Source organism: Aulonocara sp. 'chitande type north' Nkhata Bay, linkage group LG9, assembly GCF_057382095.1.
Source record: "Aulonocara sp. 'chitande type north' Nkhata Bay isolate Kocher_YH1m ecotype deep benthic linkage group LG9, A_spYH_male_GT1.1, whole genome shotgun sequence".
In the NCBI taxonomy this organism is placed as follows: domain Eukaryota; kingdom Metazoa; phylum Chordata; class Actinopteri; order Cichliformes; family Cichlidae; genus Aulonocara; species Aulonocara sp. 'chitande type north' Nkhata Bay.
Genome location: NC_141352.1, coordinates 34110268 through 34125782, shown reverse-complemented (window position 1 = coordinate 34125782; position 15515 = coordinate 34110268). Strand labels below are relative to the sequence as shown.

Below are 15515 nucleotides of genomic sequence, written 5' to 3'. Positions count from 1 at the left end.
CCCAAAGAAAGCAGCATATGATCAGTCGCTATATTGCATTTAATACAAACGTCCTTCGTGTATCCTTTGAATACAGAACAGATCATTTCTGATATCTATGAGTAAACCCAACGAGCACGTGTCCCAAAAGACCCCACAGTGTTTTTATCTGGCTTTTCCCTGACAGTTAGTGGACACTGACAGATGTGTGCTGAATATGAAAGGAAACAAAAGAACTAAAGAAGGTTTGCAGTGTTAAAAACAAGAACTACATGAAGGTTGTTTCATCCTGCTGTAACTTATGACAGAAGCATCTTTTGTTTGTTTTTTCATTTATTTACACAAAGACAGATGTTGAAATAACAGGAGTAACAGTTTAATTCAATTGAAATCGGTCCAATCGTCTATAGTGAAATTATTGTTTTTCATTAGTTGGCAAAAGATGGGGGTTGTTGACGGCAATTCAGTGAATGCAACAGGGGAGGACGCCAGTTTGGATGGAGGGGAATCAGCAGGACAGATGAGATTTTGTTTAGGAGTCGAGTAGTTGTGTGAATGAGGAGAGGAGAGCACATTAGACTGCTGAGAGACGGGGAGGTAGTCAAGCACTGACCACATGTCTTCTTGGATTTCAGCAAAACAGATGGGCTCATCTCGGTCTTGAAATAATTCAACTCGGGGTTGAACTGATGCAGTTTGAGAGGCATCTACAGGAGAGGCAGGGGTGGGTGAGGGCTGCTGAGACTGCGCAGTGATGGGGAGGGGGTCGAGCTCTTCCAGCACTGACAGCAGTTCTTCCTCACTGTCTGCGACAAAGGCTTCCTCTGTCTGGAACTGAAGGGCTGCAACAGGGGAGTCCAATGAGGAAAACAAACACAGAGTTTTCATTAGCTGATACAAACTCTGTGCAGTGACTGTTTCATCATTCAGTGCAGTGATGCACACATGTAGGAACTGCATGTTGGCACTTTGGACATACATAGTTTTCTTTGGTCGACCAGGCTGGATGCTCTTTGGCATGATTCTGTCTTTCTGTTTCAGCCTGCTTGAAATATCTGGCTTTCTGGTCGTTTGAAAGCGACTTCCACTGTGGACAGAAGATCATAAGAACACACTGTGAGCACTGCTACTACACATAACTACAGGACAGCTGGGACACATGCAAAAACATGAGCAGACAACATTAACAGATGCATAAATGTATGCAGAGTTACACACTTACTCTCTGTCCCACCACTGCATTTACGGCTGCACTTCCAGGGATGTTGAGTTCAGCAATGACCTTTGGCCTCTGCTCTTTGAGATAGAGCATGAAGGCATTTGGCAGCTTCGTGACGTATGGCCCATCTTCATCCTGAATGTGTTCACTGACAGGTGTTGCCAGCTGTGGTGGCTTGTCTCGCGCTCAAAGAGGACAAAATAGAGAACAATACAGTGTTCAGCTGCCTGGCTGTGCTTTACACACAGCCCTGCTCTGGTACACCCACTATGCCGGCCTTTGTACACTCTCTCCATCTAATGATAGAGAGGAAGGATACATTCACTACTTCTAGCCTCCACTATTCAAATTGAGTATTTTCACAGTGTCCTAAAAGCTTCCTGAAAAGCCTTTACACTATTTTCCAAAACGCTGCATCCAGAGCACAGTCAGGGACTGGAAGGAGAGAGTAGATTTCCCCCATATGGACTTCTCTCTTCATTGGCTCCCAATTAAATCCCAAATAAAAATCCAAATACTTGCCCTCACACACACAAGGTCTTGAATAATCACCCCCAATTTTGTCTACAAGATCTCACAGTGCCATATCATCCCAACAGAGTGCTTTGCTCTCAGACTGCTGTCTTCCGAGGGGATTTAAAAGTACAATGGAAGGCAGAGCCATCACTTTTCAGGCCCCTCTCTGTGGAACCAGCTCCCACTTTGTATTCGGGACACAGACACTTGCTCTCATTTTTTAATTAAGCGTGAAACCTTTTTGCCAAAGTCCAATAACTTGAGAGAGGAGCCAAAGACGTCCTCGTCCCAGATTCGTCCCAAGACAGATTCACACCTATTCGCACCTTGTCTGCTGTGACCTGAAGAACTCGCGTGACCATTGCGACTCTCAAGGTGCTAAAAATCACACAAGAGTTTAAATGCGTGAGAGGCCACACTTGAGTAGCAAAGAAGCTTAGCTGATGAGATTAAATGTGCAGTTGCATGAGAGCACTAGTCTTTTTAGTGATCTACCTTTTGACCAGTTTAGAACCTGACAAGCGAGTAATCACAATGCCCACCTTGTTAATTGTCCTGAAAGCTTCATAAGCCGGACAATGACTCAGTGATGTTGCAGTTTTTCACAGCGATGGTGGTATAGTGGCGAGCATAGCTGCCTTCCAAGCAGTTGACCCGGGTTCGATTCCCGGCCATCGCAGTTGCTTCTCGCAGTGCTGTTCAAGCATGTGGGCTGCGTACTGTTTTACAGTAAAAACGTTCTCCGCTCTTTCTGCAAAGGCTTACAATGTCAGGCCAGGTGCATTCTTCATCGGCCTCGCTGCTACCGTTTGCTGTGGAAAGACGCTGTTCACACAGGCTTTGAGTTCTCATCACTTCATACATATACCTTCTTACATGACACTGTGATTGGACACGCTACTTCTTCATAAAGACACCCAGTCCCACTTTAAATATTGTGCTGAATGTTTGGAATGAAGATAACATTTTACTAACCATGTACTGATCAGCTCTTTGCGGTGGCAAAATCATCAGCTGTGTGTGTTACTGTTCATGCAAACAAGCAAGCTAATGTCAGCCAGCTAGCTTCAACCGCAGCTGTGCTGCACCGATCTCACGGAACTGCAAAACCACAAGCTTTCTCACCAAAGTCATGCAGCTACCGCATTTACAATCCAGCGTGGCCGTTGTTGTGCACATCCTACTTGAAAGACGTGTGGCGTAGGACTTGGAAGACGTATGTCTTTCAAGTATGTAGCTCCAAAACCAAATGTGGTTGTTGTGGCCGAGCGGTCAAGGCGATGGACTCGAAATCCATTGGGGTCTCCCCGCACAGGTTCGAATCCTGTCGACAACGGTCAGCTGTTTTGCGGCAGTCCAGACGTTGATTTGAGAAGAAGCCACGGCATGGAGATCACCTGAGAAGGTGCCAGGAGAAAGAGCCAGGCCTTTGCTTGTGAAAATAGAGCACGCAGAAGCAATGGACCCAGCTATGTCCTGACAAAATTAGGCACATATTCAGTAAACATGGCATCCTTCAATTGCTCTCTTAGCCACCCCAGACGTGTAGTCATCCAGGATCCTGTCTGAGTACCGCCAATGACTGATGCGTCTGACAAATGCTGATTGCTTTGCAAGAGGATTGGGATTGGAGGGACAGCGGATTTCACCGGGAATGGGACAACAGCAGAAATAGCTTCAAACATCAAACATTACTGCATGAAAAGCACAAAGAGTGGACACATTTCATTGTTTGGAACACTGCTTTTCACTTCAGCTCTTTGCATGTAAAAACTTTGCTCTTCTCCACAGCTGGCTGACGGACACGCAAAAGTGCAAGCAAGAGTGGCCACAGACCCACTATGCCGGCCTTTGTACACTCTCTCCATCTAATGATAGAGAGGAAGGATACATTCACTACTTCTAGCCTCCACTATTCAAATTCAGTATTTTCACAGCGTCCTAAAAGCTTCCTGAAAAGCCTTTACACTATTTTCCAAAACGCTGCTGTGCTGCCCCTTTAATCCTCCTCAGTTCCCTCAGTTTGAGATCCTTCTTGGACTTGGTGTCATGGTACTCCAAGTTTTGCCAAACTTTGCAACTGTTGTAGCCCCTATGTGTGGCTGTGCTAACGACAAGAACACTTTCACATGGACTTCAGGTGCACAAGCGAGCTTTGAAGAAGTAAAAAAACTCCTGGTGAATAGTCCTGCACTGGCACTGTTTGACCCTGCCTTGCGTGTTGTGATCTCTACTGATGCAAGTGACTATGGGCTTGGTGCTGTATTTGCTCAAGTGCAACCTGATGGCACAGAAAAACCTGTGGCGTTTGCTTCCCGCACACTGCCTGCAACAGATCAAAAGTACTCAACTATTGAAAAAGAAGCTTATGCTTGTGTGTGGGCTGCAGAGAAATGGAGAACGTATTTGTGGGGCCGACGTTTCACTCTGCGGACAGACCACCAAGCTCTGACAACGCTGCTGAGCACCAAAGGGTTTAATAGGGTTGGCATGCGCATCGCCCGCTGGTCTGCCCGCCTCCTGTGTTTTGACTATGATGTTATTTACCGCCCAGGTTCTCAGAACTATAGAGCTGACTGTCTCTCTCGCCTGCCCCTGCCCGTTTCTTCCCATTCCACATCAGATTCAGATCATGAAATGGTAGCTCAAGTTTCTGCTGCCATGTCCTCACTTCCAGTTGCGGACTTTGACTCTGCCTGTTCAACTTGCCCTGAACTGGTTGCTTTGCGTTCACAAATACAAAGTGGCTGGCCTGCCTCAATCAAAGCACTTGATGTCACGCTTGCACCTTACTACAAAATCCGTAATGAACTCTCAACCCTAAGTGATTATGTTCTTAGAGGCTCAAGGCTCATTGCACCACTTTCAGTGAGACCTAAACTGATTGCACTGGCACATGAAAGTCACCATTGTGTGCACAAAACAAAGATTAAGAGATCTCTACTGGTGGCCAAAAATGGACTCACAAGTTCAGTCTGCCATAACCTCATGCCTCCTTTGCCAGTCCAATGACAAAACTGCACATACTAATCCTGCTCCTCTCCAACCCGTCCCACTGCCTGATGGACCGTGGAAAAAACTTGGTCTTGACATTGTTGGGCCTTTTGATACTGCAATACCTGCTTGTAGATACGTCATAACATTGACTGACTACTACTCCAAATGGCCTGAGCTTGCCTTTTCACCTTATGCTACTACTGATGATGTCATTCAGTTCCTCTCATCTGTCTTTAGTCGTCATGGCAACCCAGAGAACATCATAACTGACAATGGTGCACAGTTCACCTCTGTAATGTTCACCTCATTCCTCCAGAATAGAGGCATCTCCCACAGCAGAACATCTGTCTACTACCCAGCTGCAAACGGAGCAATCGAACGGTTTCATCGTGCCCTCCGCACCTGTATCCAGACATCAATCCAGCAGTCGAAACCATGGAAGGCGACTGTGCTGGATTGGCTTCAAGTTTACTGTGCAACACCGCATGCAACTACTTCCCTCTACTTCCCTCTCCCTAAGAACTCCTGTGTGGCAGGAAGATGCGTACTATACTGGATGTACTCCCTTTGCCTCCTGCTGTGTCTCCACTGGATACGTTGCACGTCACTCAGTTCAGAAATATCAGTTGAAAATGCAACGTTACACTGATGGTAGGCGTCACGCACGGAAACCTTCTTTTCTACCAGGAGAGAGTGTGAGGATAAGGAAACCCCACCATGTTCCCAAAGGACATCCCAGATTTACCCCTCCTGTAACAGTAACAAAAGCCAAAGGCTTGAATGCCTTCTTGCTGAGTGATGGAAAGAGTTGGAATGCCACTCATCTAGCACGCTGTCGCCCAGTGACTGAAAAGAACGCTGACACTGCTAGGCTGCACCACACTCAGACTGGCTCACCTACTGCCAGAAGACTGCCACGCATCAAGTACAAGCCTCGCTGGCACAAAGACTATATTGTAGCATAATAGGTTGCTTCCTCTCTGTGCAGGGGGATGACTGAAGGGATCACCTTGCTAATTCTTGCTGTCCAAACTGGCCTCATTGAGCTGCAGGTCATCCACAGAGCCTTCCTCCTCTCTATCATCCTCTTTATTGTTGTTGCTTCCATCCTGCAGTCCATGCTGGAGATAGCTGAGTCCTAGCCCTGGGAGCATCTAGAGGCAATTAAGATAATATACCAAAGACTTTTTTCATGTGTTTATTTTTAAGAAAACTCTGTGTCCCACTGTTTGTTTTATTTTTTACTGATCATAAACAACCAGAGGTGTGGACTCGAGTCACATGACTTGGACTCGAGTCAGACTCGAGTCATTAATTTTATGACTTTAGACTTGACTTGAAAAAATGTTCTAAGACTTGTGACTTGACTTGGACTTTTACACCAATGACCTGGGACTTGAATTGGACTTGAACCGGTTTACTTGAAAAGACTTGATATTTCACCCCAAATATAAAATTTAACATACATATTATATAGAGATTGAAAATGTGACGTCATTCAGGGGTAAAACCGCAAAGGATTCTGGGAACTCGTGGCAAGAGGTACTAGCGCACGCAGGCTTTCAATTGAAATCACAGCGATAAAAAAGAAACACAAAAATGTCAAGAAGCTGTTGTATTATTAACTGCAATAGCCGGTCGCATGACAGCCACGGGAAGCCGACGGGTAAAGAGATCGGTTGTTATCGGATTACGTTGTTGAAGAGAAATTGTTCGAGCCATGTTTCCGAAGTAACAAAGAGGCGACGGGTGGCCTGGATTGCAGCCATTCAAAGACCAAATATAACGTCCCAGAACCCTCCAGCTCACAGGTTAGTCTGCTCCAAGCATTTACACAAAGGTCAGTCTGCTGTTGTAGTTAATGCGTCATTTTCATAACATAATTGGTGATATAGGTTACAAGCAAGTCTGGCGCTGAACAGAAATTGTCGCTCCTTTGTTTGTTGTGCATAAATAGTGAATTGTCCTGACACAATATTGCGTTTCGCTTCTGTTATTTTGGTACATTGACAAAAACATATACTTTTATTGACAGGATAAAACAGGTTTTTTGTATCACTAATTGTCCAGTACGATTACAGCATACAGTATTGTTGTCACTGCTACATTTCTGTAACGCGTACCAGAAATTATTTCCACTGCTAATTAATTACCGTTGAGCTCAAAGGTCCTATTAATAAACGGTTAAGGAATGTGTATTTATGACGACAATTTGTGAGACTGGTAAACTTATGATATGTACGATGGTCTTTCGTTCTACACGGTGCATTTCAAGGTCCTGCACCCATCCGTCGGTAAACTGTACCTGGGCTTGTTGCAGTGACCTGAAGTTACTATCGTGCCAAACTAGGTATCCCCGACAGAATTTGTTTCCCCTGCGTCGGGAGCACACGCTGGACTGTCCAAATCACGGACAAACAGTATCCCACATTGTTGATTTTTAGTTTACAAACACTTCTTATAATGACTGACTACTCCTGACATTTTTGAGATCTTAGCTCTTTATACAACGAAGTTATAGTGGGATACAAATAATATCAGGCTGGTCCTGCCACAATTTGTTCCCCCTGTGTAAATCACGGACAAACAGTATCCCACATTGCTGATTTTTCGTTCACAAACACTTCTTATTATGACGCATTTCTCCTGAAACTTTGGAGGATTTAGCTCTTTATATAATAAAGTTACAGGAGAATAAAAATAGTTATTAGCCAAAATGTTTATGGTTTATTAAAATAATCCCATCTGATACCCTGTGAGCAATAAATATATAATTTTCTGTTGTAACCCTCAAACTGAATGGTAATGTAACGATACTAATTTTTCACAAAATGAAAACATCAGTACTTCCTGCATGCTCCCAGCACAGGGGAAACAAATTCTGTCGGGGATACCTACTTTGGCACGACACCGGTCCTACAACCGCATCCAAGAATAACATGCAGCTTATCTCAGAACTGTCGGTGAAAATTATCCTTGGAGCTAGGTTTAATTGAGCTGCATTTTAAAGAGGTGCAATTTCACAATTTGTGTATATTTTCTACGTTCACTATTTTGTCATGTGTTGAGAAAAACACAGATTTAAAAATTACATGGTCTAATATTTACATTTAGCATAACTGCAACATTATTTTTTCGTTTTTTTCTTTTTAAAGACTCGAAAGGACTTGAAATTCAAAATTTCAGACTTGTGACTTTACTCGGACTTTTACACCAGTGACTTGAGACTCGACTCTGACTTGCCTGACATTACTTGAGACTCTACTTGAGACTTGAGGATAAAGACTTGAGACTTACTTGAGACTTGCAAAACAATGACTTGGTCCCACCTCTGGCTTTATCAAGTTTTATTTTCAGCGCTGTGTATTTTTCCTGCACGTCTTCAAGCTTGCAGTCCGTTTGTTTCTGTTTAATTTCTTGTTGCTTTTGTTCTTGAAGCAACTCTTTATTTTTGTTCAGTGTTTTATCAAGCTTTACCTGAAGCGCTTTGTATTTTTCCTCCATGCCTTGGAGTTTGCACTGCTTCATGTCCTGTTGTTGTTTTTCTTGGAGGAGTTCTTAATTTTTTTTGCAGAGCTTCATTAAGCTTGATTTGCAAGCCTTTGTTGTGTTTCTCCATGTCCTGGAGCTTGAAATCCATTTCCTTCTGTTTTATCTCCTGTAGCCTTTTTTCTTGAAGAAACTCTTCATTTGTGTGCGGTCTTTCATCAAGCTTTACTTGCAGCTCCTGATTCTTTTTGTCCTTCAGCACTAGTTTTTCTAGTGCTTTATCAAGCTTTGCTTGGAGCTCAAAGTTTCTTCCCTGCATTTCTAGGAGTTCCATTTCTTTCAACTTTTGAATATCTTCCTTTTCTAGAAGCTGGTTGAATGATTTGTCTACTTGATCAGGAAGTTGAATTTTGTCTTCCTGATCACAAAGAGGAGAGTTGGGCTTTACTGTTTTTTTCTGTTTTCTCTGAGACATGTTTGAATCTGTAAACTGTCACTCTGTTTATATCTGAATTAACTAATTTCAAGAAACTGTTGCAATTACCTGGACTGCCTCAGCCCAGGTGATGTAACATTAGCAGACAGAGGGTTTGATGTTGCAGAATCTTTGGAGCTGTACCATGCTGAACTGAAGAGCCCAGCTTTCACCAAAAGGAAGAACTAACTGGGCCCTAGATTGCCCAATCAAATCTCTTAATGCCACCTGCCCTCTCCTACATTAACTGTGGGCTCACCTTGTAGAACAGAGTTGAGTGTGGAAGAAATGGCAAAAATATGGAGCTGAAAAGCTGAGAGAGAAAAAGAAATGATAAATAAATCAATGTGTCAAATTAACTGACATGTTAGCTGGTAGAGTGCCCACTGCATTATATATATATCATCTCTTTTTTATAATAAATAATCAAAAACTTTATTTAAACTAAGATTTTAAAAAATATGTGCAGTGATTGATGTGCTCTCAGACATGTGCTTCAATCCACACACAAATACAAAACAATCTGACCACACGTACAACTGTTTCACAAACTCTATAAAGCATTCACACTCCAATGGATGCATCAGAAAGCAGCTTGGGATTACAATCTTGTCCAAGGATATTTCGCCTGCAGACTGGAGCAGCCAGGGATCAAACCAGAAAACTTTCTGATCAAAAGCTGACTTGTGCTAAATGCTGAACGGCAGCCAACCCATTTTAGCCATTTAATGAATGTGCCATTTAATCTTGGCTGCAGCCAAGATTAAATGGCACATTCATTAATTACAGAGTTACGGATTGTTACATGGAACTCAAAAGAAATAATGAACCCATCTCGTGTCCTGTGTCTTCTATAGCTGTCTGTACTTTTACCTCCAAAGTTCATCAGCAAACAGTTTGCAGGCCTCTAATTATCAGGCTGTACTCAAGCGCTTGAATTCAACCTAAAAGCTGTGCTGTCATACAGAACCAAGTACCCTCCGCGGAAACTATAGCTAATGTCACAACTGGATCTGATGAGACAGCTATGATTTCTGGACTCGAAGTAAATAATCCTGAATCAATTTATACAACATCAGTTTGTTTGTTTTGCTTTCATAACAAATAGTTTGAGCCATATACAAATACAGAAGTGACAAAAGGAAACATATTTACAATCCAAAGTCAGACTAACAGTTTTCAGTAGCACAGTCTTTTATTTACAGTCTGCTTCTCCTGGTGGTAAACCTCTATCACATGTTTGGATTAAAAATTAGGCCTATATAGCTGCTGGTTCCAGCTTAAGCAATATGTTAAAAATACTAAATTCTTCATTGATTTGAGCTGTGGGGTTTGCTATACACTGGCAGAAAATTGTAGAGTAAATGGTAAAAACGAACAAACCAAATAACAAGATCCTTGAATTCCATCTTTTTTATTAACAGAAACTCCAACAAATTTGTGGCCAATTGATGATGTTTGGGACATGAAAAGTCCAGTCCAGCAGGTGGCGGTAATGCGCCTTAAAGCTTTAACCGCCAAAAAATACAAGAGCAGAAGAAGAAGAAGCCGAGTTCCCGCTTTATGGCGTTTTTCTCTCCGATTATTGTCAAGACTGATTTAACACTTAAAGGTAAGCACCGAGCTAATATTAATCAGAGTCTAGTTAATCTTGAGTTTAGCTCCTGAATGAGGCTTTCTGTTGCTCTCCTCGGTGTCTCTTCTCAAGTTTTTGTGAACCAGTTGGAAAAAAAAATCTGACTAAATTGACTCAAGCTGCTTTAAACTAATTCACAGAAAGATATCAGCAAAAGGTTGTGAAACACAGAGAAGAAAAGAATTTATTAGAAGAAAGCTTTTAAATGAGCTCATTGTAATCAGAGTTTCTGTTATTTTATTAGTCTGTTATTAAGGCTACTTAGCATCTCTGTGGCACCTGCACAGCTTATGAATGCAGCTTGCTAACTAAGCTAGCTAGCGCCACCCTTCTTCCATATAAGGTCACTTCCGGCTCCAAAAGACCCAACATGTTGGCGGTAAAAGTGCTATAATGAAATACATTTATGAGAAATGTAAAAATAAATGTGTTCCAGGCTAAAACACAGCTGCCTTTATCAGCGCAAAGTTGTGATGAGGCTTACTCAGATGATGGCTCAGATTTCTACACCCACTCGGATATACAGATGAAATCAAGACAAGTACATCAATACAAAAATTCACAGGATTGTTCAAAAAATAATAAATTGCATGAATATAGGAAATCTTCCTCTCAGTGACTGAGTTGTCTCATTGTGTCCTCATTTTTTATAAATCAAGGCCTGAGTAACCCAACCTTAAGTGTTCATTAAGGTTTTTGTCACATAGATAGAAAATAAACTCAGAGATTAAGCGGCTGTTATAAACAGAGTGATTAGTTTATGTAAAAAATTTAGTTTGTTGTTGTTCTGGTTTACGTGCTGAAAATGGTTTTATTTGTGTATGTTCAATGTGTTAGACTTGTACATAGTTAAATATATGATCAAATAATGTTGAATCCTGGATATGGATTTGTAAGCAATGAAATTTGAAATAAGGGGGTAGGAACAAGAAAACTTCATCCTACTCCTTTTCGAGCACACACATTCTGTAGACATAGATATTTGCATGAAAACTTGATGATTTTTAAGTTTTGTTATTTTTATTTTTTTCTGTTGTTATTTCAATTATATTTGCATGTTTGAAATAAATTTTATCTATCTATCTATCTATCTATCTATCTATCTATCTATCTATCTATCTATCTATCATTTCTCACGGCACACGTATATTGTCGGGTTTTTTCTTGGCCAGGGCATATTTTAAAGAGGAATTGCTCTCCTGGTACTGGTGTGCCATACTGCTGAATTTGGTATCGGTGCTCAAACCTTTTGTGTTTGTTTCAAACAAGTTGTCCACCCAGGGAAGCTAAAATGTGTTCTGTGTGTTCTCAGATGAACATATGAGACACTTTGACTCTTCAGTGCAGTGTGGAGCTTAACAAAGTTCTGTTTTGTGTCCCAGCTGATCAGGAGGAGGAGAAGAGTCTGACGGAGCAGCAGAGGAAATTTCAGCTACTTGGACTCAGCTCAGCCACTGCAGAGAAAACAATGAGCTCAAAACAGAAGGTGACAGATACTAGTGTTAAGAAATACTCCATTAAAAGCTGAAGTACTGATATGTATATTTTATGCTAAACTAAATGAACCTTGTGCAATAATAATGTAATGTAGAAATAATGTATACAATGTATACAATGCCTACATCTTAGACGGTGACGTTGCCTCTAAACATCAAAATGAGCAGGAAGATGTTAAAGTGGGATTCAGCAGGATTCAACCCTAAAATCAGCTGTAGTGGCTCAGTGTGGGGAAAAGGGTCACAGCTCACAATCATTTCTATTGAGAGCTCCAGTAGATTTTTTTTAATGTGCAGGCTGTGATCAGCTGACCTGCTACTCTCTGTGAATTCATCCAGATGTCAGCAGATGTTTCACGAGTTGTCCTGGCTGATTTCCTTTCTCTACACTGACAGTACACTGTCTTTATATTATACACTATACTGTTGGTATGTGGGTGGAGCTCAGTGAATGAATGTCAGCATCATGAGCTTAAGTTTAAGTTAATCTCTGCTACACTTGATGTAATCTAACTCTGACATGAGCACCACAGTCACTGTGCACCAGTCACACACTGTTCTTTACTTAAATCCATCACATTACAGTAAACTTGCCTGCTTATCCTGCACTAACCTGCAGAGGATTTTACTGCAGTCTTTAAATCACATTGTGAGACAAACTGCACACAAACAGTTTGTGTGTTTACTGATGTTTGTTGGGCTGATAGAATCGCTGCATTTGAAATTACCTGCCACATAAAAAATATTACTCCATTTATTCTCGCTCGTCTTCTGTATTGCTAACTAGATGTTGAAATACCGCGACCGCAACTTATCAGCACCTGCAGTCGTTCAGGTTCTGGTGGTGTTTGGTGCCACACTCCACCTTCAGGTTTAAAACTAGTGTTAATGGAGGGAGTTTGAAGCTTCAGTTTGTTTAATGACTGCATTTCACTCACTGCCTCTGTATCTCTGTCACTGCAGGACCAACGTGGACCGAGAAGTCAGCGCTCTCAGGAGGCCGACAAACCTCACAGAAGCAAGAGAGAGAAAAAAAACACCTGTGACGAGTGTGGGAAGGATTTTACCTGGAAGTCTAAACTAAAACAACATCAGCTCATCCACACTGGAGAGAGACCGTTCAGCTGTGACTTGTGTGGAAGGTCGTTTTCCTGGAAGAATGCCCTAAAAACACACCAAGTCGTCCACAGTGGAGTTAAAGCTTACAGCTGTGATCAGTGTGGCAGAGCTTTTACTCGAAGTAGCCACTTGGAGAGACATCTAGTTACCCACTCTGGAGTTAAGGCATACAGCTGTGACATCTGTGGAAAAACTTTCAGCCAGCTATGGAGCCGAAATATACACCTACGCATTCACTCTGGAGAAGATGTGTACTGGTGTGATCAGTGTGGTAAATACTTTACAACAGACGCACAGTTACAACACCACATGTTTACCCACACTGAGGAGAGACCTTATCAATGTGACCTGTGTGAGAAGACTTTTAAAACTCCACAGTACCTGAGACAACACCAACAGATCCACACCAGAAAGAGACTCTACAAGTGCAGTTACTGTGAGGTTTGTATTTTTATTTTATTCTTGTAAGTTCAGTCTGACTGTTTGGAACAAGTCTGCTCATTAAATTGTGTTAGCATGTTAGCACTTCTACTGCACCGAAGAGTAGCTCTGAGCCATTATTCAGGTTTTCATTTCATTTAAGTGTAAGTCAGATGTTACTGTAATATTAAATAAGTATTGCTGTAGTATTATGGTGGTAGTATTGTAGTTATTGTAGCCCAGTAAACTGAGTGTGTTAATTGAAACAGTAAAATGTAACTGGACGTCTGCAGAGATGCTCTTTATTTCAGGCGACTTTCAGGATAAAAGTGTTGAAGGACTGACTTACACTGTCTTTGTGTCTTTGTTTAGAAGCAGAGCGACACAGATGGATCCACTTCTCAACCCTGTCATCGCTGTGGTGGTGGGAAAGACTTTCGTTGTGACATCTGTGGAAAAACTTTCAGTCAGCAAGCCAGCCTAAAAATACATCAACGTAAACACACTGGAGACAAACTGAAATACTGCAAAGAATGTGGGAGAAGCTTCCCCACATCAGCTGAGTTAAAACAACATGAACTCTTTCACAGTGGGGTCAAGAAGCACCTCTGTGATCAGTGTGGGTCATCCTTCACCACTGCAGGTCACCTTAAAACACACAAACGAGTCCACACAGGAGCGAAACCATACAAGTGCAGACACTGTGACAAAAGCTTCTCACAGTCAGGTAATCGTAACAAGCATGAACGTACACACATGGAAGGAAACTACAGCTGTGAGCAGTGTGACAAGAGCTTCAGTAATCTCAGTTCATACTCTGCACACAAACGATCCCACGTTACTAATAAACTGTTTCACTGTTACCACTGTGCCAAAACATTCACTTCATCATCTGCTCTGTGCAAACATCAGCGCGATCACGCAGGGCTGAAACCGTTCCCATCACAGGATCAGAGTGAATCTGAAGAGAGAGAAACATCCTCTGGTTTCAGAGTCCAACTTAAAACCCTGGAGATCAGGCTCCACAGAGCTCAGGTCGGCTCTCCTTAAGTTTAAGTTAAAGTTCAAATGAGGCTGTGAATCAAACTTCCTGTAGTTCCATTTTAATCTTTATAAATTGTTCTTCTGTTTGTGTTCAGTCGTTACCTTTTTTTTCAGTGGTTGGATTAAAAATCAGTTTTCTGTTGTTCAAGTTTTTATTGAATGTATTTTGTTAAATAAAGTTAAAAAAATGTTAAATAAAGAATTGTTTGAACGACAAAGATTTTGAGCCATGATGTCATTTCCTGTATTTCAGAGTAAAGACTGAAGTGACAAATGGAAACATGTTTACAGTCATGGAATAAACACTGATGGGTCATCTGTAGGAAGTTCTATTGCTGACCTGACAGACTCGACCTTGTTTACAAAGAAAGAAAGGAACTGATGACATGTGTCAGCAGAGGCTTTCAGGGTTGTTTAGAGTAGAGCTGATAGTCTTAAAGAGAACATGGCGATTATGACAATTTAACACAATGATCTGAGAAAAATATCTGTTTCTTTCATTTTTACTGTATTCTGATCAAATTTCCAACATTCTTTTAACATTTCAAAAGAATTTGTCTTTCTTCCACTTTCACACTTGGCCCTAAAAACACCAACATCCGTGCATCACCCTTGTGTCAGTCTAATGAACCTAACATGTGAGTGATACATAACACACATTCACACTGGCTGCATATATCAGTCCGGGGGGGCAGAGCAGAACTCTGTATGAATCAGACGCGCTCACATATTCAGGCTTTCCAGAGGCGTTTACCATCAGAAGAAGCAGAACAATGAATCATCAGCACCCCGCAGAAGAACACAGCAAGCAACAACTCTAACAATAAAGACGTGCTGGAGCCAAAAGATGCAGATAGCGAGTTTTAAACGATAACGCACAGGATCAAAGGGGGAGAGGGTAAAAACCCACTGCCTCCTGAGATAAAGATCAGCAAGTCAAGCTGGCAGCAGACGACACAAAACGCTCTCTGGAGGAGGCGGCGACTGTGGAGCAGGCCGACGGAGAGGCGGATCGGCAGACAGGAAGCTCCCGGGGTCCCACAACAAGATGTTGCGCGTCAGACTGGAGCAGGATATCCCCATGTTGGTGACACTGCCCATCGAGGTACAGCCCAACTTGGCAAA

The 15515-nt window shown here is 42.1% G+C and overlaps 2 protein-coding genes and 2 non-coding genes across 4 annotated transcripts; 3 read left to right on the top strand and 1 right to left on the bottom strand.

Annotated features, from left to right (window-relative positions):
* Positions 1–20: 20 nt before the first annotated feature.
* On the bottom strand, positions 21–1430 carry LOC147322701 (transcription factor 7-like). The gene is made up of 3 exons (XM_086307197.1): positions 1202–1430; positions 959–1066; positions 21–821 (listed from the first exon to the last, which is right to left on the bottom strand). The coding sequence occupies exons 1-3, from the start codon at positions 1289–1291 to the stop codon at positions 687–689; spliced, it is 333 nt and encodes a 110-aa protein (XP_086163323.1). The 5' UTR covers positions 1292–1430; the 3' UTR covers positions 21–686.
* An 891-nt stretch (positions 1431–2321) lies between these two features.
* trnag-ucc (transfer RNA glycine (anticodon UCC)) lies at positions 2322–2393 on the top strand. The gene has a single exon. It is a non-coding gene; the product is annotated as a tRNA-Gly (tRNA).
* A 575-nt stretch (positions 2394–2968) lies between these two features.
* trnas-cga (transfer RNA serine (anticodon CGA)) lies at positions 2969–3050 on the top strand. The gene has a single exon. It is a non-coding gene; the product is annotated as a tRNA-Ser (tRNA).
* Positions 3051–10200: 7150 nt separating this feature from the next.
* Positions 10201–14602, top strand: LOC147322698 (uncharacterized). The gene is made up of 4 exons (XM_086307216.1): positions 10201–10287; positions 11694–11797; positions 12771–13367; positions 13719–14602. The coding sequence occupies exons 1-4, from the start codon at positions 10239–10241 to the stop codon at positions 14394–14396; spliced, it is 1428 nt and encodes a 475-aa protein (XP_086163342.1). The 5' UTR covers positions 10201–10238; the 3' UTR covers positions 14397–14602.
* The last annotated feature ends 913 nt before the right edge of the window (positions 14603–15515 follow it).